This window comes from Theropithecus gelada, chromosome 8 (assembly GCF_003255815.1).
Source record: "Theropithecus gelada isolate Dixy chromosome 8, Tgel_1.0, whole genome shotgun sequence".
NCBI lineage: Eukaryota > Metazoa > Chordata > Mammalia > Primates > Cercopithecidae > Theropithecus > Theropithecus gelada.
Window position 1 is genome coordinate 38,027,404 of NC_037676.1, and position 26,763 is coordinate 38,054,166.

General features: G+C 38.4%; 1 protein-coding gene across 2 annotated transcripts in view; it reads left to right on the plus strand.

Annotated features, from left to right (window-relative positions):
* ADAM32 (ADAM metallopeptidase domain 32) overlaps positions 1–26,763 on the plus strand; it is a 164,332-nt gene that overhangs the window by 10,561 nt on the left and 127,008 nt on the right. For both annotated transcript variants that reach the window (XM_025393909.1, XM_025393910.1), the window contains exons 2-3: positions 1,298–1,377; positions 16,533–16,594. In XM_025393909.1, the coding sequence (XP_025249694.1) occupies positions 1,298–1,377; positions 16,533–16,594 (142 nt within the window). The remainder of the gene's footprint in view (positions 1–1,297; positions 1,378–16,532; positions 16,595–26,763) is intronic.

A 26,763-nucleotide genomic window follows, 5' to 3' on the forward strand; every position in this document is an offset into this window, starting at 1 on the left:
ACTGAACAGTTTCTACTTATACTGCTTGTTTTTAGGTTTAAGTCACATTTTTTGGATCACACTGTTAAGCAGATTTTTTTTTCTTTTTTCTTTTTTTTTTTTTTTTGAGACGGAGTATCCGTCCCTTTGGCACCCGGGCTGGAGTGCAGTGGCGTGATCTCGGCTCACTGCAACCTCCACCTCCAGGTTCAAGTAACTCTCCTGCCTCAGCCTCCTGAGTAGCTAGGACTACAGGTGCATGCCACCTGGCCAATTTTTGTATTTTTAGTAGAGACGGGGTTTCACCATGTTGGCCAGGCTGGTCTGGAACTCCTGACCTCGTGATCCACCTGCCTCGGCCTCCCAAAGTGCTGGGATTACAGGCGTGAGCCACCGCACCTGGCTCTGTTAAGCAGATTTAAGGAAATCGGTACGCTTATATGATCTTCCTCATCTTCTGCTATAGTTACTGAAGTTGTGTATATTATGTTTATGTAACCAGAGCTTTTAACATTTGCATCTGTTATATAACTATGATTCCCACAGTTGTTTTAGCCTTTAGTCTATAGTTATGATTATTTTGTTCTCACTGTTAGGCATTTTACCACAACTCTGCTGATATTTTCATTGGGAGAAATGTCTCTGACTTTCGTGATAGACTCGTGAACTTTTTTTTCTTTTTGAGTTTTGCTTGTAAATATCTCTCTTTTGCCTTTATATCTAATGGTCTTTTTGCTGAGTGTACATTTATAGGGTCTTCACTGTCTTTTCTTAAAGTTCTTTTTTAGACATTGTTCTTTAGTCTTTTAACATTGAATAGTGTTGTAAAAATTCTCAAGCCAGCCTGCTTATCTCCCTTTATACATAACATGATTTTCCTTTTTTTCATTCTATCGTATTTGCAAGGAATTCTATCTTGGAAACCCAACAATTTCAGTAGAATATGTTTTAGTTTAAAGTAATGATCAGTTATTCCTGAAATACAGTATACTTTCTAGTCTATTGTTTTGAATCTTTTATTTCAGGAAAATTTTTTTGAAGTATGTCTTTGATTTTTTTTGGTGTATATTTTCTGTTTTCTTCAGGAACCACACATTTTGTGTCAGCTGAATACCTCTTCCCTTCTCCTTTTTTGTTCTTTCATAAGTAGCTTGTCTGTTTTTCAAAGTAAGTGTTTTCAAGCTTTATAGAGAAGTACACAGCGATGAGCCAGCCATACCTGCACAAGAAGTAATCTTTATGAAAGAAACTGAACAGATATTTAGTCAAATTTAAGGCAAGGGTACTAACTTTTTTTTTTTTTTTTTTATCTCTTTAGGTTTTCAAAATTCACTTCTACAAATCGTAATTCCAGAGAAAATCCAAACAAATACAAGTGACAGTTCAGAAATAGAATACGTAAGAGATATTTTTTCACAACCTAAATGTTTATATGAAATTTCTTATTTTTATTATATAGCTATGAAATATGTCAAGCCCATTTTAATATGAATATAATATCTCTTGTATTTCTACTGATAGGAATTAAAAGCTTTGATGGTAAAAGCAAATAGGTAACTTAGAATGTTCTGTATTTTTTTAACGTTTGTCATTTTCTTATGGTAAATTTTTTTTTAAAGTTTACATATAGAAGAGAATGTAGAATTACGTGTTTTATCTGAGTGATATCTAGGACATCAGCACAAAGAGAATAATTTTCTCCAAAATGTCTAAGACAATTTCTTTTCAATAAAGCCTCTTTCTCAATCTCCACCTCTACATCTAGCAATTCTCAGACAAGAAACCTTTTATTCTACTATTTTTATTAGAAAGGGAAATACTTTATTTTATTCTTTGATTTATTTAGCAACTATTTCTCTAGACTTGTCATGTACATAGCTATATGCTATAGGTGTCTTAGGCGATTTAAAAAAAAGAAATATGATTAAGCAAGTTTTGCTTGTAAGTGACCACTCTTTTGGTAACATTCTATTTTTAATGGTTTTGTTGAGGTACAATTTACACCACCACAGAATTCACCCATTTTAAGCATCCAGCTCAACAATTATTACAGCAGTACATAAATAGAATTGTGCAAACATTACCACAGTCCAATTATAGAATGTTGCTGTCAACCCTAAAAAGATCCCTTATGCACATTTGTAGTTCTTCTCCAGCCCTTGGCAACTGCTGATCTGTTGTCTGTCTCTATGTATTTGCCTCTTTAGGGGCATTTTATATAAATGGCAACATGCAATATGTAAGCTTTTGTATTAGACTTTTTTCACTTAGGATTATCCCTTTTGTAGCATTGATCAGGTTATTAATTTTTATTTCTTAAATGTGGATATGCCACATTTTGCTTATCCATTCTCGTTCTCCAGTTGATGGACGTTGGATTGTTTTCTGACATTGAGTATTATGAATAATTCTTTTATGAGCATTCACGTATGGACGTGTATTTTCCCTTGGGTAGATTCTTAGGAGTGAAATTGCTGGGCACATGGTAAGTTTGTGTTTAACATTTGTAGAAACTGCTACAGTGTTTTCCATAGCGACTGTACCAATTTACATGTCACATCAGCAATTTTTGAGTGTTCCAGTTTTTTCACATACTTGTGGACATTTGACATTTTCTGTCTTTTGGATTAAAGCTATTGTAGTGGGAGTGTAGTGGTATGTAATTGTGGCTTCTATTTGCATTTCTTTAATGAATAATATGTTGAGTATTTTTAAGGAGCCTAATAGCCATTTATATGCCTTTTCTGTGGAATGTCTACTTAAATTATTCTCCTATTTTAAAATTTAGTTGTTTATTTATTTTTGAGTTCTATGAATTCATTATATATTCTGGACACAAGTTCTCCATCAGATATCTCATTTGGAATTATTTTCTCCCAATTTCTGGCTTGCTTTTTCATTTTTCTCAGTGCTATTTTCTGAAACACAAACATTTTCAATTTTGATGACATTCAGTTTATCAAATTTTTTTTAATGGATCTTGTTTTTGGTTTTGCATCTAAGAACTCTGTTATGGACTGAATTGTGGCCCTTCAAAGTTCATATGTTGAATCCCTAACCCCTAATGTGACTATATTTGGAGATAGGGCCTTATGGAGGTAATTAAGGTTACATGAGGTCTAGGGCCTTATGGAGATAATTAAGGTTATATGGGGTCATAAGGTTAGGGATTTAGTTAATCTAATAGGACTGGTGTACTTACAAGAAGAGGAAATATACTAGGGGTTCATGCATACAAAGTGAAGGTCGTGAAAGGATACAACAAGAAGGCAGCTGTCTGCAAGCCAAGAGGAGAGGCCTCACCAGAAATCAGCCCTGTTGGCACCTTTATCTTGGACTTCCAGCCTCCATAACTGTGAGAAAATACATTTTTGTTGTTTAAGCCACCTTGTCTGTGGCATTTTGTTTGGGTAACCTGAGCAGAGTAATCAGATTTTGGTATTGTGAAGTGGGGTGCTGCTTTAACAAATACCTAAAAATGTTGAAGTGAATTTGGAACTGAGTGAAGAGTAGAGGCTAGAAGACTGGTGAAGTACATGCTAAGAAAAAGCCTAGATTGCCTTGAAGGAATGGCTGGTAGACATATGGATGCTAAAGGTAAATCTAATGAAGGATCAGAAAGAAAAGACTTATAGAGAAAGCTTTTATAGTCTTAGAGAATATACATATAATTATGAACAGAATAGAATTGGTAGAAATATGAACATTAAAGGTGTTTCTGGGCTGGGCATGGTGGCTCACACCTGTAATCCCAGCACTTTGGGAGGCTGATTACCTGAGGTCAGGAGTTCAAAACCAACCTGGCTAACATGGTGAAACGCTGTCTCTACTAAAAATACAAAAATTAGCCTGAGGTGGTGGCAGGCACCTGTAGTCCCAGTTACTTGGGAGGCTGAGGCAGGAGAATTGCTTGAATCCAGGAGGTGGAGGTTGCAGTGAGCCGAAATTGGGCCACTGTACTTCAGCCTGGGTGATAGAGCAAGACTCTGTCTCAAAAAAAAAAAAAAAAAAAAAGTGTTTCTGGTGAGGTCACAGACGGAAATGAGAAATGTTATTGGAGACTGGAGGAAAGAGATCCTCGTTAAAAAGTGGCAAAGAACTTGGCTGAATTGTGTTTTAGTCTTTTGTAGAAGGTAGAAATTGTGGGGGACAACCTTGGTTATTTAGCCAGGGAGATTTCTAAGCAAAATGCTGAAGATGAGGCTTGCTTTGTCATCACCGCTTATAGTAAAATGCAGAATGCAAGAGGAGAGAGGTAAATGGAAGGAATTATTAAGCAAAAAGGAACAAGAACTTGAAGATTTGAGAAATTTTCAGCCTACTTTGTATTTTTCAAAATGAGAAATCATGTTTTGGAAAGAACACCAAAGGTGTAGCTGGACACTCAGGCAATAAAAAGATTCCCCATGATTTAATCCGCCATGTCAGCTGAAGCCAGGATCAGAGATGGGATTACATCAGCAGAAACACTGCCAGCTGGAACTAAAGGGAACAGAGAAAATTGGATAGAATGAAGGAAGGCTGTTTAACTTCTGGGATTCTACAGGATAGGACAATAGAGTTGTCTGGCTTCAAACATGCATCATCCTTCCCAAACACCGCATGTTCTCACTCATAAGTGGGAGTTGAACAATGAGAACACATGGACACAGAGGGAGATATCATACACTGGGGCCGGTCAGCGGGTGGGGGGCTAAGGGAGGGAGAGCATTAAGATAAATACCTAATGTAGATGACGGGTTGATGGGTGCAGCAAACCACCATGGCACATGTATACCTATGTAACAAACCTGCACGTTCTGCACATGAACCCCAGAACTTAAAGTATAATAAAAAAAGAAAAAGAGAAGAATGACCCTGAAAGCAATTCAGAGATCATCAGGGCTGCCACTCCTGCTACCGGCCCAGGAGGCAAGGCTGCATTCTCTTTGGTTTCAGAGAATAGGGCCACCTCCTTGGTTTCAGTAGACTAGGATGTCACTGTTTATTACCCCAGGAACAAGGCTGTCACCCAGAGCTGTGGGGTCAGGGCCGCTTTACAGAGCTGAAGGGATGGGGCCAGTCCCTCGGGCCATGGGAGAGTTGCTGTCCAAGTGGGCCCAGCAGGGTAGAGCGTCCTGTCAAAGAAGAGTATTCTTGAACCTTAAGATCTAATGGAATTTGTCTTGCTAGGTTTTGGACTTTGTTGGGATTGTCACCACTTTCTTTTTTTCTGGTTTCTCTTTGTTGGCATGGGAATAGCTATTCTATGCCTGTCCTACTGTTGTACTTTGGAAGCACATAACTTGTCTGGTTTCACAGGTTCACAACTGGAGAGGAATTTTGCCTCAGGACGAATCATAACTTGAATCTCAACCATACCTGATTTAAGTGATATTTAGATGGGATCTTGAACTTGGAATTGGTGCTAGAATGAGTTCTTCATCCTGGGGGTACTTGATTCTTCATCTGGTAATTTTTAGTGTACAGTGAGTAGATTGCAAAAATTTTCTCCCATTCCGTAGGTTGTCTGTTCATTCTGATGATTCTTTTGCCCTGCAGAAGCTTTTTAGTTTAATTAGATCCCATTTGTCAGTTTTTGTTGCAATTGCTTTTGGTGTTTTCATCATGAAATCTTTATTTATACCTCTCTCCTGAGTGGTATTGCTTAGATTTTCTTACGGAGTTTTTATTATTTTGGGTTTTACGTTTAAGTCTTTAATCCATCTTGAATTAACTTTTGTATCGGGTGTAAGGAAGGGGTCCAGTTTAAATTTTTTTGCATATGGCTTGCCAGTTCTCTCAGCACCACTTATTATATAAGAAATCCTTTCCCCATTGCTTGTTTTTGTCAGGTTTGTCAAAGATCAGATGGTTGTAGGCGTGCAGTCTTATTTCTGAGTTCTTTATTCTGTTCCATTCGTCAGTGTGTCTGTTCTTGTACCAGTAACATGCTGTTTTGGTTACTGTAGCCTTATAGTAGTTTGAGGTCAGGTAGCATGATGCCTCCAGCTTCTTTCTTCTTGCTCAGCTCTTGATCCAGTGCTGAGTTCAGGTCTTGGCTCTTTGGGCTCTTTTTTGGTTCCATATGAATCTTAAAATAGTTTTTTTTTTCTAATTCTGTGAAGAATGTCAATGTTAGTTTAATGGAAATAACATGGAATCTATAAATTACTTTTGGTAGGCCATAAATTAGTATGACCATTTCATGATATTGATTCTTCCTATCCATAAGCATGGAATGTTTTTCCAGTCATTTGTGTCCTTTCTGATTTATCTGAGCAGTGGTTTGTAGTTCTCCTTGAAGAGGTCCTTCACATCCCTCATTAGCTGTATTTCTAGGTATTTTATTCTTTTTGTAGCAATTGTGAATGGGAGTTAAGTGATGACTTGGTTCTCTGCTTGCTTTTTGTTGGTGTATAGGAATGCTAGTGATTTTTGCACATTGGTTTTGTATCCTGATACTTTGCTGAAGTTGCTTATTAGCTTAAGAAGCTTTTGGGCTGAGAGGATGGGGTTTTCTAGATATAGGATCATGTCATCTTAAAGACAATTTGACTTCCTCTCTTCCTATGTGAACATCCTTTATTTGTTTCTCTTGCCTGATTGCCCTGGCCAGAACTTCCAGTACTATATTGAACTGGAGTGAGAGAGTGCATCCTTGTCCTGTGTCAGTTTGCAAGGGAAAAGCTTCCAGCTTTTGACCATTTAGTATAATACTGACTGTAGATTTGTCATATATGGTTCTTATTATTTTGAGGTATGTTCTTTCAATACCTAGTTTACTGAGGGTTTTTAACATGAAGCAATATTTAATTTTATCAAAGACCTTTTCTGCATCTATTGAGATAATCATGTGGTTTTTGTCTTTAGTTCTGTTTATGTGATGAATTACATTTATTGATTTGCATGTGTTGAACCAACCTTGCATCCTGGGGATGAAGCCTACTTGATCCTGGTGGATAAGCTTTTGGATATGCAGTGGGTTCAGTTTGTCAGTATTTTATTCAGGATTTTTGCACTGATGTTCATCAGGGATATTGGCCTGAAGTTTTCTTTTTTTGTTGTATCTCTGCCAGATTTTGGTATCAGGATGATACTGGCCTCATAAAATCAGTTAGGGAGGAGTCCCTTTCTTTTCAACTGTTTAGAATAGTTTCAGTAGAAATGGTACCAGCTCTTCTTTCTACCTCTGGTAGAATTCAGCTGTGATTCCATCTGATCCTGGGCTTTGTTTTTGGTTGGTAGGCTATTTATTTCTGCCTCAATTTCAGAACTTGCTATTGGTCTATTCAGGGATTCAGTTTCTTCCTGGTTCAGTCTTGGGAGGGTGTATGTGTCCAGGAGTTTTTCCATTTCTTCTAGATTTTCTAGTTTATTTGTGTAGAGGTGTTTATAGTATTCTCTGATGGTTGTTTGTATTTCTGTGGGGTCAGTGGTGATATTCCCCATATCCCCCATATCATTTCTGATTGTGTTTATTTGAATCTTCTCTCTTTTCTTCTTTATTAGTCAAGCTACTGGTCTATCTATAGTATTTTTTTTTTTTTCCCCCAAAAACCAGCTCCTGGATTTATTGATTTTTTGAAGGATTTTTCATATCTCTATCTCCTTCAGTTCTGCTCTGACCTTGGTTATTTCTTGCTGCCTTCTAGCTTTGGGGTTTGTTTGCTCTTAGTTCTCTAGTTCTTTTTGTTTTGATGTTAGGTTGTTAACTTGAGATCTTTCTAGCTTTTTGATGTGGGCATTTAGTGCTATGAATTTCCCTCTTAACATTGTTTTAGCTGCATCCCAGAGATTCTGGTATGCTGTCTCTTTGTTCTCATTAGTTTCAAATAACTTCTTGATTTCCATTTTAATTTGATTATTTTCACAACAGTTATTCAGGAACAGGCTGTTCAATGTCCATGTACTTGTGTGGTTTTGACAGAATTTCTTAATCTTGGGATTTCTGAAGATGTCTATCAGGTCCACTTGATCAAGAGCTGAGTTCAGGTCCCATATATCTTTGTTAATTTTCCGTTTTGATGATCTGTCTAATATTGACAGTGTGGTGTTAAAGTCTCCCACTATTATTTTGTGGGAGTCTAAGTCTCTTTGTAGGTCTCTAAGATCTTGCTTTATGAATCTGGTTGTACCTGTATTGGGTGCATACATGTTTAGGATAGTTAACTCTTCTTGTTGAATTCAACCCTTGACCATCATGTAATGCCCTTCTTTGTCATTTTTTATCTTTGTTGGTTTATTGTCTGTTTTGTCAGGAACTAGGTTTGTAACCTCTGCTCTTTTCTGTTTTCTGTTTGCTTGGTAAATTTTCCTCCATCCCTTCATTTTGAGCCTATGTGTCTTTGCACTTGAGATAGATCTCTTAAAGACAGCATACTGATGGGTCTTGGCTCTTTATCCAGCTTGCCATTCTGTGTCTTTTAATTGGGACATTTAACCCATTAACATTTAATGTTAGTATTGTTATGTGTGAATTTGATCTTGTCAGCGTGATGCTAGCTGATTATTTTGCAAACTTGTTTATGCAGTTGCTTCATAGTATCCCTGGTCTGTGTACTTCAGTGTTTTTGTAGTGGCTGGTAACAGTTTTTCATTTCTGTATTTAGTGCTTCCTTCAGGCATTATTACAAGATAGGCCTGGTGGTGATAATTTCCCTCAGCATTTGCTTATCTAGAAAGGATCTTATTTCTCCTTCACTTATGAAGCTTAGTTTGGCTGGATATGAAATTCTAGGTTGGAAATTCTTTTCTCTAAGGATGTTGAATATTGGCCTCCAATATCCCCTGACTGGGAATGCTCAGTTCTTCATCCTGGGGGTACTCGGTTCTTCACTGGGTAATTTTCAGTGTACAGGAGGACCTCCACTTGTTTTGGTAAATTTATCATCAAGTATTTTATTATTTTTTCTTGCTATTGTGAATTGAAATGCTCCTTTAATTTGATTTTTCAGATTGTTTGTTTCTAATATGTGGAAATACACATACAAATTTGCCACCTTGCCTAATTTGTTCATTGGTTCTGTTTTTTTTTTTTTTTTTTGTCTTTTTTTTGATGGATTATTTGGGAGTTTCTACAAACAGGATCATGGCACTGCAAATATGGCATTATCCTGTTTTATGCCTCATTCTTTATTTTCTTTCTAGATGTCTTTAGTTTATTGAATGGAAACAGTAAGGGGGGACATTTCTGCTTTGTTTCTATCTTGGGAGAAAGTACTCAGTCTTTTAACACTGAATTTGTTTTTAACTAGTGAGGTTTTTGTAAAGGCCTTTATCATGTTCAAGAGGTTCCCTTCTATTCCAAATTTGTAAAATTTTATTGTGAATGTTTATTGGGTTTTGTCAAATGCTTTTTCTACATTTATTGTAATGATCATGTGTTTTTCTTCCTTTAGTTTATTGATGTGGTGTACTATATGAATTAATTTTTGGATGTTAAACCTTTCTTGCATTTCTGTGATAAATCGTGTATAATTCTTTTTATATGTCACTGGAATTTGTCTGCTAATATTTCATTAGAGAGTTTTGTGTCTTTATTCAAGAGGGTTATTGGTCTATAGTTTGTTTTTTGTAATGTCTAGATTTAATTAGTGTATAATTGTATAACCAGCATAATTCCGACCTCATAGAATACATTTAGAAATGTTTCTTCTCTATATATTGAAAGAATTGTGAATGGATTAATATTATTTCTTTAAACATTTGATAGCATTCACTATTAAATTCATCTGCACCTTGGCCTTTCTTTTTGGGAAGATTTGTAATTACTAGTGTAATCTTTGTTATAGGTCTATTTGGATTTTATTCAGTTTTGGTAACTTGTTTCTTTTTAGAAATTTATTCATTTTATCTAAGTTATCCAATATGTTGGCATAAAATTGTACATCACATTTCCTTTTTTTTTTTTTTTTCAAGACGGAGTCTCACTCTGTCACCCAGGTTGGAGTGCAGTGGCACAATCTTGGCTCACTGCAACCTCTGCCTCCCAGGTTCAAGTGATTCTCCTGCCTCATCCTCCCAAGTAGCTGGGATTACAGGTGCCTGCCACCATGCTCACCTAATTTTTGTATTTTTAGTAGAGATACGGTTTCACCATGTTGACCCAGCTGGTCTTGAACTCCTGACCTCAAGTGATCTGCCGGCCTACATTTTCTTATAATACTTTAAATTTCTAAGGGACAGTAGAAAAGTACCTTTTTATTTCTTATTTTGGTAATTTGTGTCTTTTATATTATTTTTCTTGGTCAGTCTAGTTAAGGGTTTGTCCATTTTGTTGATCTTTTCAAAGAATAATCTTGTTTCATTGATTTTCTTTGTTTTTCTATTTTCATTTACTTATGCTTTAATTTTTTTTTGCTATTTCTGCTTGCTTTTGGTTAGTTTGTTATCATTGTTTAAATGTCTTAAGGTGGAAATTTAAGTTATTGATTTGATACCTTCCTCTTCTCTTCTTTTCTTTTCTTTCTACATAGGTACCTAAAGCCACACATTTCTATACAAACATTGCTTTATCTGGATTCCATAAATTACACTATAGTGTGTTTTTGTTTTCATTAAAATATTTTCTAGTTGTCTTTGCAATTTTTTTGATTCATGGGTTATTTAGAAGTGTGTTTTTAAATTTTCAAATTTTTGAGGATTTCCTAGATTTTTTTCTCTTGTTCATTCTAATTTAATTCAATTGAAGCAAATAGTGTACTTTTGTGACTTCAGTTTTATTTTTTGAGACTTTTTTGTGGCCTAGAATATGGTCAATCATGAAGAATATTAATTATGCACTAAAAAGAATATGAATTCTGCAGTTGTTGGGTTAGTCAGTTAGCTTGTGTTGGCTAATAGTTTCATTTATCATGCCTATCATCCTGGCACTTTGGGAGACTGAGGCAGGCAGATCTCTTTTTTTGTTGTTGTTGTTGAAACAGAGTCTTGCTCTGTCACCCAGACTGGAGTGCAGTGGGCATGATCTTGGCTCACTGCAAACTCCGTCTCCTGGGTTCACACCATTCTCCTGCCTCAGCCTCCCAAGTAGCTGGGACTACAGGCGCCCACCACCATGCCCTAATTTTTTGTATTTTTAGTAGAGAGGGGGGTTTTACCGTATTAGCCAGGATGGTCTCAATCTCCTGACCTCAGATCCCCCCACCTCAGCCTCCCAAAGTGCTGGGATTACAGGCGTGAGCCACCACACCCAGCCAGGAGGATCTCTTGAGGCCAGGAGTTTGAGACCAGCCTAGGCAATATAGTGAGATCTCATCTCTACAAAAAAAAAAAAAAAAAAAAAAAAAATCCAGCCATGGTGGCACATGCCTGAAGTCCCAGCTAGCTGGGAGGCTGAGGTGGGAGTGTCACTTGAGTCCAGAAGGTAGAGCCTGCAGTGAGCTGAGATTGTGCCACAGCGCTCCAGTCTGGGTGACAGAATGAGACCCTCAGTAGTTTCATTCAAAGATTTTTTTTGTGCTTGTTGATTTTTTGTCTAGTTGTTCTCTCCATTATTGTGAGTGGAGTACTTAAGTTTCCAAATATGATTATTGAATTATCTATTTCTTCTTTCAATTCTGTCAGTTGTTCTTTCATGTATTTTGAGGCTTGGTGTTTAATGTGTGTGCACTTATAATTTTTATGTCTTTGGGATACAGCGATGATTTTACTTTTGTGAAACGTCCTTCTTTCTGACAATATTTCTTGTCTTTAAGCCTATATTGTCTGATATTAGTATAACTTCTTTTTATGGTTACTTTTTACAATATATATATTTCCATTCTTTTATTTTCAACTTAATTGGAAATTGAATCTAAGGTGTTTCCCTTGTAGACAGCATGTAATTGGAGGTTATTTTTTACTTTTTATTTTTTGAGATGGAGTTTTGCTCTTCTTGCCCAGGCTGGAGTGTAGTGGCGTGATCTCGGCTGACCGCAACCTCCGCCTCCCGGGTTCAAGTGATTCTCCTGTCTCAGCCTCCTGAGTAGCTGGGATTACAGGCATGCACCACCACGCCTGGCTAATTTTGTATTTTTAGTAGAGACAGGGTTTCTCCATGTTGGTCAGGCTGGTCTCAAACTCCCGACCTCAGGTGATCTGCCTGCCTCGGCCTCCCAAAGTGCTGGGATTACAGGCATGAGCCACTGCGCCTGGCCCAATTGGAGGTTAGTTTTTAATACATCGTACAATCTGTCTCTGCTTTTTGGTTTGGATTTCTAGATCATTTGCATCAAATATAGGTATTTATATGGTTGAATTTATACTCAATATTTTGCTATTTTTACTACTTATTTTCTTTGTGGTGATCCAGGCATTCTAATATATCTTAAATATCATGATTTACTTTAGATTAATATTTATTTCTGATAAAATATAGAAACTTTGCTCCGATATAATGGAATTCTTTCTTCTCTGTACTGTTCTTCTCACATTATTACATCCATATTTTTTAAACCCAAATATATATCATCATAGTTATTGCTTTTTCACAGTGCTATATCTTTTAAAGACACTGAAAGGAGAAATTAGAAAAACTATTAAAGTCTTTTATGTTAGCTCACAAATTTACCCTGCTTTTTGAGTTACCATCTGGTGTTATTTCCCATTAGCCTAAATAAATTTCTTCAGTATTTCTTGTGAGACAGGACTTTATTTCACCATTTTAAAAACAGATTTTGCTGGATATAAAATTGTTAGTTGATAGATTTTTTTTTTCTTTCAGCACTTTTTATGTCTTCACTGCCTTCTGGCCTACATTATTTCAAATGAACAATCTGCCACTAGTTGTATTAATGCAGCTTCCTTGTACATAATGAGTTTTTTTTCTTGATATTTTCAAGATTTTCTCTTTATGTTTGACTTTCAACATATTAAATGATGTATCTTGGTGTGCATCTTCTTGTATTTTTTTCTACTTGAGGGTTGACTGAGATTTTAGATGTGTAGACTAATGTTTTCCCTCAAATTTTGGATGGTTTTGGCCATTATTTGTTCAAATATTTTTTTTCTGACCATGCCATTGTTTGGATGTTTGTTCTCCCAAATCCCATGTTGAAATTGGACCCCAGTGGTGGAGGTGGGGCCTTATTGGAGGTGTTTGGGTCATGATGTCCCTCACGAATGGCTTAGTGGCATCCTCATGGTAATTAGTGAATTCTTGATCTATTAGTTGAGGCCTGGCGCCTCCCCCTCTCTCTTTCTTCCTCTCTCATCATGTGGTCTGCTCCCCTTTGCCTTCCACCACGGTTGGAAGCTTCTTGAGACTCACATCAGAAGCAGATATTGTTGTCATGTGCAGAGATGTAATATCTACATGATTTCTTCAACTATAATCAACATCAGTGATGACTGTGAGTTTCCCAGTAGATTAGGCTATGTTTGTGACTGGGGACTGTGGTGAGGCTTTACTGGGGATGGGGGAACCAGGCAAGCCAGTCCACAGTGGTGGCAGTGGCAGGTCAGGTGGATGGGGCCCTGGGCAGTGTGTGACAGCAGCAGTGGCAGTGGCAGCAGTGGGCCAGTCCTCAGGCTGTCTGGTGGTGCATGTGAACACCATTAGTGGCGGCAGTAGGTGAGGTCAGCCAGTTCCAGGCTCCTGGCTGGTGCATGTGGGTGGGCACTGGTCAGGGTTGTGGCAGGCTAGGTGGGCCATTTTCCAGGCCCCTGGGAGGCATGCATGGGCACTGGTGCTGGTAGCAGATGGGGCTGGCCAGATATCAGATCCCTGGATAGTGCATGTAGGCACCAGGGGTGTTGGGTGGCCTGAGCTTGCCCTCAGGCCCAAGGACTGTGTTTGGATGGGCCGGTCCTCAGGCTTACTGAAGGCCCATGCAACCGTGCTGTGGCCCTGCTGCTGGGAGCGTGTGGGGTTGCTGTCAGTGTTGGCAGCCCCAGGCATGTGGCTCTCAGGCTCTGGGGAGTGCATGCTTCATCTCCCTTTGTCCTGGGGGCAGTCTTCCCAATGTGCTACATCACCCCTTCTCTGGGGCGTAGTATACTTTGTGGGCTAGAGTGCTGGGGACCCAGGTGCCCCACTTGTTCAGCTGGCATTGTGCTGTGATAGCCCTGTGGGTGGACATGGGATGTCAGCAGGGCTCCAGGGCTGTGGAAATGGGTCTGCTGGGTCCCAGGGCAGGATGCGATCTGCTGGGGCTGGTCTTTCAACATGGGGCTGTGCTGCCTCTGCTTGGGTATCGAAGGGTGATTGGGACTCAGTGTGAATTCCCTCTGAAACAATTCAGTCACCAGGAGTGCAGCTAGGCAGGGCCCGTGAAGGGTCAGGGGCTACCCTGTGGCTTGTATTGCAGGCATTCATGGAGGGACACTGGACCATGGAATACCTCCCGCTTGCTTCTTCTCTACAATGGGGACTTCTCCTGGCCAGCCCAGCTGCTTCTTTGCTTCCCTTTCCTTCCAGGCCTCAGAGGTTCCCTGTCCCTTCCCTGCTGAAATTCTAGTTTTCTCTCCTAGATTCTCTGTTTGACATGTACTTATCTGCTTACTGTTTTGGTACCTCTTTGTTGAGGAGGCAAACACAAATTTACCATAATTGTTTAGTAAATTATCTTATGGCCTCCATTAATCAACTCATCTACACTCTAAGATCTACCTAAACTTCTCTATATAGCCTGCAAATCAAGGTATTTCATGATAACACCCATAGTGAAAGTATAGCTAAAAGAAGTATTATCTGGGATACTAATAATGGTTACTAAGTTTTGGTTTTGAGAAAAATACTCATCTAAGAACTGCTCAGGGAAACTGCTTGCACATCAAATCCACCTTAAAATAAGATAAAGATGGGGCCGGGCACGGTGGCTCACGCCTGTAATCCCAGCAGTTTGGGAGGCTGAGGCGGGCGGATCACCTAAGGTTGGTAGTTCGAGACCAGCCTGACCAGCACGGAGGAACACCGTCTCTTCTAAAAATACAAAATTAGCTGGGCGTTGTGGCACATGCCTGTAATCCCAGCTCCTTGGGAGGCTGCAGGAGAATCACTTGAACCCAGGAGGCAAAATTTGCTATGAGCTGAGATGGCGCCATTGCACTCCAACCTGAGCAACAAGAGTGAAACTCTGTCTCAAAAAAAAAAAAAAAAAAAAAAAAAGAAGAAATAAAAATAAAAATATAAAGATGCTCAAGCATCTGTGTTCAGTTATCACATTCAGATCAGGCTCACTAAGGAGCTAGTGTCACCAATGCAACTTTAAAAAGTAGGATGCTCTGATGTTTCAGGATTAGGATTTTCTCTTTGGTGCTTCTGCTTTATATTTGCCATATGCCTGTTTTGGTTCTTTTCTCAATTTATGTCTGGTTTTTCTTTTTAAAAAATTAACTTTTGAAATTTTGGAAGAATTTTAGATATACAGAAAAATTGCTAAAAGACTACAGAGTTCCCATATATACTGTTCACTCAGTTTCCTGTGATGTTAGCTCTTATATAGCTACATGGATACATTATATTTATTAAATACAAGAAATTAATATTGATACATTACTAGTAAGGAAACTGCTTTATTTAGATTTCTGGATTTCAACCAGTTTTTCTTCTACTGTCCATTTTGTTCTGGGATCCAATCCATGATACTACCCAGCATGCCCCCCTCTCAGGCTCCTTTGCTCTGTTTCTCAGTCTTTCCTGGAATTTCATGACCTTGACAGTTCTGAGGAGGTCAGGTACTTTGTAGAACACCCCTCGATTTGCATTTGTCAATATTTTCTCATGTTCAGTGAATTTTAGGGAAGATTAACATAGAGATGAGGTGCTCTCCTCATGACATCGTATCGTGGGGTACATGATATCAAGTTGACTTACCACCAATGATGTTGACTCTGGTTTCATTTCTGACCTGGCAACAACCTGCCTCATTCTTCTTTGATCTGTATGGTACCCTGGTTGCTTCTTATTTTCGGAGATCCTGGAATGCTTATCTTTTTTCTGTGTTTTGATATTTGTGTCCTTTTCATTTTTATACGTTTTAACTAATTTTTTCCTGTGTTTCTCTAACTCTTGCTTTTCACATGTTCCCTTTTGCTGTACAAAATCTCATCACTGAGGTTCACTGACATACAGATATTCCAACCTATTGTCATTCATATTCTAACTTGAAAATAGTAGAGATAAAATCAAAGACAATATTAAATTTTGTTCAATAATCTGTTTAAAATATAGGGAAAAGGCAATACATCTTAGGAGAGTTTTTAAGAAAATGGTTAAATAATTTTTATGATGGACAGAGTAAGCTTCACTGATGTGGACTATCCTCTTATCCCAATGATGCCACCTAAATAGATATTTTAGCATAGCGCATGGCCTATTCATTCATAAGAGGTTACAGTTAGTTACAGGTAGATTTTTAATCCTATGTCAATCCTTAGACTGGGTTTATTTATGTGGAAATAGTAAAAGTCCATTATAAAATAAATATTTATTTTTTTGATGTTTTGCTGCAGATTTTAAATCACATGTAGTCTGAGAAATGTAATGAAGATGTTTTAAGCATTGTTGGACAAGATTAATTGATATAAAACTATTGTTTTGCTTCTTGTATTGAATTTGTCTTCACTCTTGGTTGTTTTCAATTCTCTAGGAACAAATATCCTATATTATTCCAATAGATGAGAAACCGTACACTGTGCACCTTAAACAGAGGTAAATTTTTATTCTTTTGTTTTGGATTTTATTTTGTTTCTATGAAGCTGTTTACTCATAATAGAAAATGGAGTATGAGAAAAATACATGGAGTTATTATTAATTTTTTAAATTGTCTTAAGTAAACAGATGCTCTCCTGTGGCTTAATTAAAGTTTGGTTTTAATGTCTCAAGTAGTCTTTGGTAAATGGGAGTTAGAACAAAAAACAGGGACTTATCTCCTGAAGACTGATTTATAATATTAAGTTGGCAGGACCAGCAGGACCTATATCATTAGGGCAGATGTCACAAAAATAAGTAAATCTGTAGCTGATTTATATCAGTTAGGGTTTATCAGAGAAGTGGGATGATCATGAGGAATATGGGATAGGGATTTAATACACATCTTATAATGTTGCAGAGCTGGCAAATACTTTATGGAAAATAGTCCTAGCTTTGCTACTCTTCAGAGAATTATTAAATAATTGAAATGATTTTCTATAGGGTTTAATTCTCTGATGTAAACCCAATTGGGAAAGGCTGGCTTGGAAGTCATTTGTGACATTCAAGAGGACAGCTTCAGCTAAACTAGTAAAACTAGACTACATGGCATTGGAAAGAGGTGGATTATGAGAAACTAGAGGTAGCAATTATGGACTTTTTCAAAAACATCCCTCAGAGAAAAAAGAGGCTTACATGAATATTTTGAAGAAAGAGAAAACAAAATATTTTGGTTGATGGAAAATTTCTTAAGGAGAAGAAAAGAGAGATGAAAGGCGTAAACAGGTTGGGCGTGGTGGCTCTCTGTATTCCCAGCACTTTGGGATGCTGAGGCAGGTGGATCAAACTCCTGAGGTCAGGAGTTTGAAAACAGCCTGCCCAACATGGTAAAACCCCGTCTCTACTAAAAAATATAAAAATTAGCCGGGCATGGTGGCATGCACTTGTAATCCCAGCTACTCGGGAGGGTGAGGCAGGAGAATTGCTTGAACCCGGGAGGCAGAGGTTGCAGTGAACCGAGATGGTGCCACTGCATGCCAGCCTGGGTGACAGAACGAGACACTGTCTCAAAAAAGAAAAAAAAAAGATGTAAACAAGTGGTTTATTGTGTGTAAGATACTAAGTAATTCTCCCAAAGAAAAGGTTAACTTACTCTTTTAGGCAGAAGAGAAAAGGAATATGGTGGACGATAACCCAAAGATCTTTGGGAAGAGTATGAGGGAAAGTTAGAGAGCTCACATTGCATTTGAACATCTTATTAAGACTATAAGCAGTGTTGAGAAATGGAGGGACCTGAGCTTGGGAGAGGGATAGGGCATGTGTATATCGTTTTGAGAAATTAACCGCTTAATGATTATGATAGCCTAATGACTATTAGGAAGCTACAGAAAATAGTTTATATGAAAAATAATGAGAAGCAGAACTATGGCTGCATAGAGATAGGGAGTTTCCTTTGGTTTTTGTGTGTGTGTGTGTGTTTTTAGTTTTTATTTTTTTATTTAAGTTCTAGGGTACATGTGCACAACGTGCAGGTTTGTTACATAGGTATACATGTGCCATGTCAGTTTGCTGCACCCATCAACTCGTCATTTACATTAGGTATTTCTCCTAATGCTATCCCTCCCCCAGCCCCCCAGCCCCCAACAGGCCCTGGTGTGTGATGTCCCCCGACCTGTGTCCATGTGTTCTCATTGTTCAACTCTGACCTATCAGTGAGAATGTGCGGTGTTTGGTTTTCTGTCCTTGTGATAGTCTGCTGAGAATGATGGTTTCCAGCTTCATCCATGTCCCTGCAAAGGACATAAACTCATCCTTTTTTATGGCTGCATAGTATTCCATGGTGTATATGTGCCATATTTTCTTTATCTATTCTATCATTAATGGACATTTCGGTTGGTTCCAAGTCTTTATTATAGTGAATAGTGCCACTATAAACATATGTGTGCATGTGTCTTTATAGTAACATGATTTATAATCCTTTGGGTATATGCCCAGTAATGGGATGGCTGGGTTAAATGGTATTTCTAGTTCTAGATCCTTGAGGAATCACTACACTGTCTTCTACATTGGTTAAACTAATTTACACTCCCACCAACAGTGTAAAAGCGTTCCTATTTCTCCATATCGTCTCCAGTATCTGTTGTTTCCTGACTTTTTAATGATTGCCATTCTAAGTGGCGTGAGATGGTATCTCATTATAGTTTTTATTTACATTTCTCTGATGACCAATGATGATGAGCATTTTTTCATATGTCTGTTGGCTGCATAAATGTCTTCTTTTGAGAAGTGTCTGTTTATACCCTTTGCCCACTTTTTCATGGGGTTGTTTTTTTTCTTGTAAATTTGTTTAAGTTCTTTGTAGATTCTGGATATTAGCTCTTTGTTAGATGGGTAGATTACAAAGATTTTCTCCCATTCTGTAGGTTGCCTGTTCACTCTAATGATAGTTTCTTTTGCTGTGCAGAAGCTCTTTAGTTTAGTTAGATTCCATTTGTCTATTTTGGCTTTTGTTGCCATTGCTTTTGGTGTTGTAGTTGTGAAGTCTTTCCCCATGCCTATGTCCTGAATGGTATTGCCTAGGTTTTCTTCTAGGGTTTTTATGGTGTTAGGTCTTACATTTAAGTCTTTAACCCATCTTGAGTTAATTTTTGTGTATAGTGTAAGGAAGGGATCCAATTTCAACTTTCTACATATGGCTAGCCAGCTTTGCCAGCACCATTTATTAAATAGGGAATCCTTTCCCCATTTCTTGTTTTTGTCAAGTTTGTCAAAGATCAGATGGTTATAGATGTGTGGTGTTATTTCTGAGGCCTCTTTTTTGTTCCATTGGTCTATATATCTGTTTTGGTACCAGTACCATGCTGTTTTGGTTACTGTAGCCTTGTGGTATAGTTTGAAGTCAGGTAGTGTGATGCCTCCAGCTTTGTTCTTTTTGCTTAGGATTGTCTTGGCAACGCGGATTCTTTTTTGGTTCCATATGAACTTTAAAGTAGTTTTTTCCAATTCTGCGAAGAAAGTCATTGGTAGCTTGATGGGGATAGCATTGAATCTATAAATTACTTTGGGCAGTATGGCCATTTTCATGATATTGATTCTTCCTATCTGTGAGCATGAAATGTTCTTCCATTTGTTAGTGTCCTCTTTTATTTCGTTGAGCAGTGCTTTGTAATTCTCCTTGAAGAGGTCCTTCATATACCTTGTAAGTTGCATTCCTAGGTATTTTATTCTCTTTGTAGTAGTTGTGAATGGGAATTCACTCATGATTTGGCTCTCTGTTCATCTATCATTGGTGTATAGGAATGCTTGTGATTTTCGCGCATTGATTTTGTATTCTGAGACTTTGCTGAAGTTGCTTATCAGCTTAAGGAGATTTTGGGCTGAGACGATGGGGTTTTCTAAATATACAACATGTCATCTGCAAACACGGACAATTTGACTTCCTCATTTCCTAATCAAATATCCTTTATTTCTTTCTCTTGCCTGATTGCCCTGGCCAGAACTTCTAACACTATGTTGAATAGGAGTGGTGAGAGAAGGCATCCTTGTCTTGTGCGGGTTTTCAAAGGGAATGCTTCCCATTTTTGCCCATTCACTATGATATTGGCTGTGGATTTGTCATAAATGGCTCTTATTATTTTGAGATACATTCCATCAATACCTAGTTTATTGAGAGTTTTTTTAAGCATGAAGGCCTGTTGAATTTTGTCAAAGGTCTTTTCTGCATGTATTCTGCATCAATAATCATGTGGTTTTTGTCATTGGTTCTGTTTATGTGATGGATTACATTTATTGATTTGCATATGTTGAACCAGCCTTACATCCCAGGGATGAAGCCGACTTGATCGTGGTAGATAAGCTTTTTGATGTGCTGCTGGATTCGGTTTGCCAGTAATTTTTTGAGGATTTTCACATGATGTTCATCAGGGATATTGGCCTAAAATTCCCTTTTTTTGTTATGTCTCTACTAGGCTTTGGTATCACGATGATGCTGGCCTCATAAAATGAGTTAGGGAGGATTCCCTCTTTTTCTATTGATTGAAATAGTTTCAGAAGGAATGATACCAGCTCCTCTTTGTATCTGTGGTAGAATTTGTCTGTGAATCCGTCTGGTCCTGGACTTTTTTTGTTTGGTAGGCTATTAATTATTGCCTCAATTTCAGAACATGTTATTGGTCTATTCAGAGATTCAATTTCTTCCTGGTTTAGTCTTGGGAGGGTGTGTGTGTCCAGGAATTTATCTATTTCTTCTAGATTTTCTAGTTTATTTGCGTAGAGGTGTTTATAGTATTCTCCGATGGTAGTTTGTATTTCTGTGGGATTGGTGGTGATATCCCCTTTATCATTTTTTTATTGTGTCTATTTGATTCTTCTCTCTTTTCTTCTTTATTAGTCTTGCTAGTGGTCTATCAACTTTGTTGATTTTTTCAAAAAACTAGCTCCTGGATTCATTGATTTTTTGAAGGGTTTTTTGTGTCTCTATCTCCTTCAGTTCTGCTCTGATCTTAGTTATTTCTTGCCTTCTGCTAGCTTTTGAATGTGTTTGCTCTTGCTTCTCTAGTTCTTTTAATTGTGATGTTAGGGTGTCGATTTTAGATCTTTCCTGCTTTCTCTTGTGGGCATTTAGTGCTATAAATTTCCCTCTACACACTGCTTTAAATGTGTTCAAGAGATTATGGCACATTGTGTCTTTGTTCTCATTGGTTTCAAAGAACATCATTATTTCTCCCTTCATTTTGTTATTTTATTTACCCAGTAGTCATTCAGGAGCAGGTTGTTCAGTTGCCATGTAGTTGTGTGGTTTTGAGTGAGTTTCTTAATCCTGAGTTCTAATTTGATTGCACTGTAGTCTGAGAGACAGTTTGTTGTGATTTCTGTTCTTTTAAATTTGTTGAGGAGTGTTTTATTACCAACAATGTGGTCAACTTTAGAATAAGTGTGATGTGGTGCTGAGAAGAATGTATATTCTGTTGTTTTGGGGTGGAGAGTTCTGTAGATGTCTACTAGGTCCACTTGGTCCCAAACTGAGTTCAATTCCTGGATATCCTTATTAACCTTTTGTCTCATTGATCTGTCTAATGTTGACAGTGGGGTGTTAAAGTCTCTCATTATTATTGTGTGGGAGTCTAAGTCTCTTTGTAGGTCTCTAAGGACTTGCTTTATGAATCTGGGTGCTCCTGTATGGGGTGCATATATATTTAGGATAGTTAGCTCTTCTTGTTGAATTGGTCCCTTTACCATTATGTAGTGGCCTTCTTTGTCTCTTTTGATCTTTGTTGGTTTAAAATCTGTTTTCTCAGAGACTAGGATTGCCATCCCTGTTTTTTTTTTAAAATTTTTTAATTTTTTTGCTTTCCATTTGCTTGGTATATCATCCTCCATCCCTTTATTTTGAGCCTATGTGCGTTTTTGCACATGAGATGGATTTCCTAAATACAGCACACCAATGGGTCTTGACTCTTTATCCAATTTGCCAGTCTGTGTCTTTTAATTTGGGCATTTAGTCCATTTACATTTAAGGTTACTACTGTTATGTGTGAATTTGATCCTGTCATTATCATGTTAGCTGGTTATTTTGCCCGTTACTTGATGCAGTTTCTTCATAACATTGATGGTGCTTACCATTTGGCATGTTTTTGCAGTGGTTGGTACTGGCTGTTCCTTTCCATGTTTAGTGTTTCCTTCAGGAGCTCTTGTAAGGCAGGCCTGGTGGTGACAAAATCTCTCAGTATTTGCTTGTTTGTAAAGGATTTTATCTCTCCTTCACTTATGAAGCTTAGTTTGGCTGGATATGAGATTCTGGGTTGAAAATTTTTTTCTTTAAGAATGTTGAATATTGGCCCCCACTTCTTCTGGCTTGTAGGGTTTCTGCTGAGAGATCTGCTGTTAGTATGACGGGCTTCCCTTTGTTGGTAATCCAACCTTTCTCTCCGGCTACCCTTAACATTTATTCCTTCATTTTAACCTTGGCGGATCTGACAATTATGTGTCTTGGGGTTGCTTTTCTCCAGGAGTATCTTTGTGGTGTTCTCTGTATTTCCTGAATTTGAATGTTGGCTTGCCTTGCTAGGTTAGGGAAGTTCTCCTGGATAATATCCTGAAGAGTGTTTTCTAACTTGGTTCCATTCTCCCCGTCTCTTTCCAGTACACCAATCAAATGTATACTTGGTCTTTTCACATAGTCCCATATTTCTTGGAGGCTTTGTTAGTTTCTTTTCACTCTTTTTTTTTCTCTAATCTTGTCTTCTCACTTTATTTCATTAGTTTGATCTTTAATCACTGATATCCTTTCTTCCACTTGATTGAATTGAAAGCTTGTGCATGCATCATGAAGCTCTTGTGCCATGGTTTTTAGCTCCACCAGATCATTTAAGGTCTTCTCTACACTGTTTTTTCTAGTTAGCCATTTGTCTAACCTTTTTTCAAGGTTTTTAGCTTCCTTGTGATGGGTTAGAATGTGCTCCTTTAGCTCGGAGAAGTTTTGTTATTACCGACCTTCTGAAGTCTACTTCTGTCAACTTGTCAAACTCATTCTCCATCCAATTTTGTTCCGTTGCTGGTGAGGAGCTGCAATTCTTTGGAGGAGAAGAGGTGCTCTTTTTTTTTTTTTTTTTTTTTTTTTTTGAATTTTCAGCTTTTCTGCTCTGGTTTCTTCCCATCTTTGTGGTTTTATCTACCTTTGGTCTTTGATGTTGGTGACCTATGGATGGGGTTTTGGTGTGGATGTCCTTTTTGTTGATGTTGATGCTATTTCTTTCTGTTTGTTAATTCCTTCTAACAGTGAGACCCCTCAGCTGCAGGTCTGTTGTAGTTTGCTGTAGGTCCACTCCAGACTCTGTTTGCCTGAGTATCACCAGTGGAGGCTGCAGAACAGCAAATATTGCTGCCTGATCCTTCCTCTGGAAGCTTCATCCCAGAGAGGCGCCTGCTTGTTTGAGGTGTCTGTCGGCCCCTACTGGGAGGTGTTTCCCAGTCAGGCTACATGGGGGTCAGGGACCTGCTTCAGGAGGCAGTCTGTCCATTCTCGGAGCTCGAACGCCATGCTGAGAGAACCACTGCTCTCTTCAGAGCTGTCAGACAGGGACATTTAAGTCTGCAGAAGCTGTCTGCTGCCTTTTGTTCTACTATGCCCTGCCCCCAGAGGTGGAATCTATAAAAGTAGTAGGCCTTGCTGAACTGTGGTGAGGTCCGCCCAGTTCGTGCTTCCTGGCCACTTTGTTTACACCGTAGGCTATTCGAGCCTCAGTAATGGCGGATGACCCTCCCCTCATCAAGCTGCCGCTTTGCAGGTTAATCTCAGACTGCTGCGCTAGCAGTGAGCAAGGCTCCATGGGCATGGGACCTGCTGAGCCAGGCACAGGAGAATATCTCCTGGTCTGCTGCTTACTAAGACTGTGGGAAAAGTACAGTATTTGGTCAGGAGTGTACAGTTTCTCCAGGTACAGTCTGTCGCAGCTTCCCTTGGCTAGGAAAGGTAAATCTCCCAACCCCTTGCACTTCCCACATGAGATGACACCCCACCCTGCTTCAGTTCACCCTCTGTGGGCTGCACCCACTCTCCAGCCAGTCCCAGTGAGATGAACCAGGTACCTCAGTTGGAAATGCAGAAATCACTGCTCTTCTGCATTGATCTTGCTGGGAGCTGCAGACCAGAGCTGTTCCTATTTGGCCATCTTGGAAACAAGCCTCCCTTTTCTGTTTTTGAGAAAATGCTGATGTGACAGAAAAAAGATGTAGTAACAGATTGACTGTAGTGGTGGCAGGGATTTGGTGGGGTAGAGGGAGGATGGGAACAGACCTGAGTCAGGTATTATGGCTCCCTGTTGGAGATGCTGGATATGAAGTGCTTGTTATCCCACAAGGGGAAATGTCCTGATGGCAGTTAATTTAGTTTAGAATGGGGGAGAGAAGTGTGAGTATCCACATTCTTTCATGATGAAAGCTTTCTGCAAATTAGACCTAGAAGAGATATACCTTAAAACAATAAAGGTCATATATGACAAAGCCATAGCTAACATCATACTCAGTGGTAAAAAGTTGAAAGTTTTTCATCTAATATCAGGAACAAGATAAGGATGCCCATTTTCTTTCACCTCTTCTATTCAACATAGTATTGGAAGTACTAGCAAGAGCAATTAGGCAAGAACAACGAATAAAAGGCATCCTAATGGGAAAGAGAGATGTTAAATTGTTCCTGTTGCAGGTGACATAATCTTATATGTAGATTACTTATAGAAGACCCTAAGGACTCCACCAAAATTTGTTAGAACCAATAGACAAATTCAGTGAAGTTGTGGGATATAAAATCAACATACAAAAATCATAGCATTTCTATACGTTAATAACAAATTTTCCAAAAATGAAATCAAGAAAACAATCCCATGTACAATAGCTACAAAAAATAAAATACATAGGAGTAAGTTTAACCAAGGAGGTAAAAGATCTGTATACTGAGAGCTATGAAACATGATGAAGGGAATTGAGGAAGATGCAAATAAATGGAAAGAACATGGATTGGAAGAGTTAATATTATTAAAATGTCCATACTGTCCAAAATGATCCACAGATTCAATGCAATCCCTACCAAAATTCCAATGACATTTTTCACAGAAATAGTAAAATTCCTATGGAACCCCAAAAAGGCCCTGAATAGCCAAAGCAATACTGAATAAAAAAAAACAAAGCTGGAGGCATCACACTACCTGACTTCAAATATATTGCAAAGCTATAATACTCAAAGCAACCTTTTTATATAAGTGGTAAATGAAACCACAGAAATGAACAAGATAAATCTATACAGGTGGGGGTGAATGTTAAAGGTAAGAAAGAGAATCAGCCTAGAATTGAGTGCCATGGAAACATTTAAGGGATGAAGGAAGGTTCCAAATAAAGGGACTTAAAAATGTAGAGAGACAGGAGAGCCAGGAGGAAGTGGTATCTATCATTATTGCTGAAGAAGAGATGGTTTCAAGAAGGGGAATGTGGTCCACAGTAGGAAATACTTGAGAGTATTTTATTTATTTATTTTTTTGGTTTTATTTATTTTAAAATTATTTTTATTATGTATTTGTTTTTGAGACAGGGTCTCTCTCTGTCACCCAGGCTGGAAAGCAGTGGTGCAATCTCAGCTAACTGTAGCCTTGAACTCCTGGCTCAAGTGATCCTCTTGCCTCAGCCTCCCGAGTAGCTGGGACCACATGAGTATACCACCACACCTGGCTAATTTTGGTATTTTTGGTAGAGATGAAGTTTTGCCTTGTTACCCAGGCTGGTCTCGAACTCCTGAGCCCAAAGCAATCCCTCCACCTCGGCCTCCCTAAATTTTGGGATTACAGGAGTGAGCCACCCCGCTTGGCTGCCTCAGAATATTTTTACTTGACATAAAACTGTCTTTTGGATTGGACAGTCAGGAGGTCATTAGTAATATTTGTGAGATCGGTTTGAGTGGAGGCTTTCCAACAGAAGCTAGTGTGGATGGCCTAATTAAGTTACGTTGGGTTGAAGAGTGAACATGAAGTGAGGAAGCATAACTAAAATAGCATCATGAGTACAGGGATTAATACCAAAGTTGAACTTAGACTGGACGTTTCAGTACATATGCTCAGATGAATATGACCTTTATACAATACTCTTCCACTTCATTATAAAAGTAATATATGTGCATAGTAATAAAGCTTTATAAAGAATGTAAGAACAGAAAACTCTTACAATCCAACATCCTGTTTATGTCTATTAAGGTCTTTTTTTTTTTTTTGAGACGGAGTCTCACTCTGTCGCCCAGGCTGGAGTGCAGTGGTGTGATCTCAGCTCACTGCAACCTTTGCCTCTTGGGTTCAAGAGATTCTCCTACCTTAGCCTCCTGAGTAGCTGGGATTATAGGTGCCCACCACCACACCCAAGTAACTTTTGCATTTTCAGTAGAGACAGGGTTTCACCATGTTGGCCAGGCTGGTCCCAAACTCCTGACCTCAGGTGATCTGCCCACCTTGGCCTCCCAAAGTGTTGGGATTACAGGTGTGAGCCACCACGTCCGGCCATCTTTTACATTTTAGAATGCTCTTCTTTCAGTCTCTTCTTTTCTTCTTAAAAGGAGTCCATTAAGGTAGGAAAACTATTTTGAGTAAATGTATATTGCTTTAAGTAAACATTAAATATATGTCAAAAGAAAATACTACCTTTATATCAGGTTAACA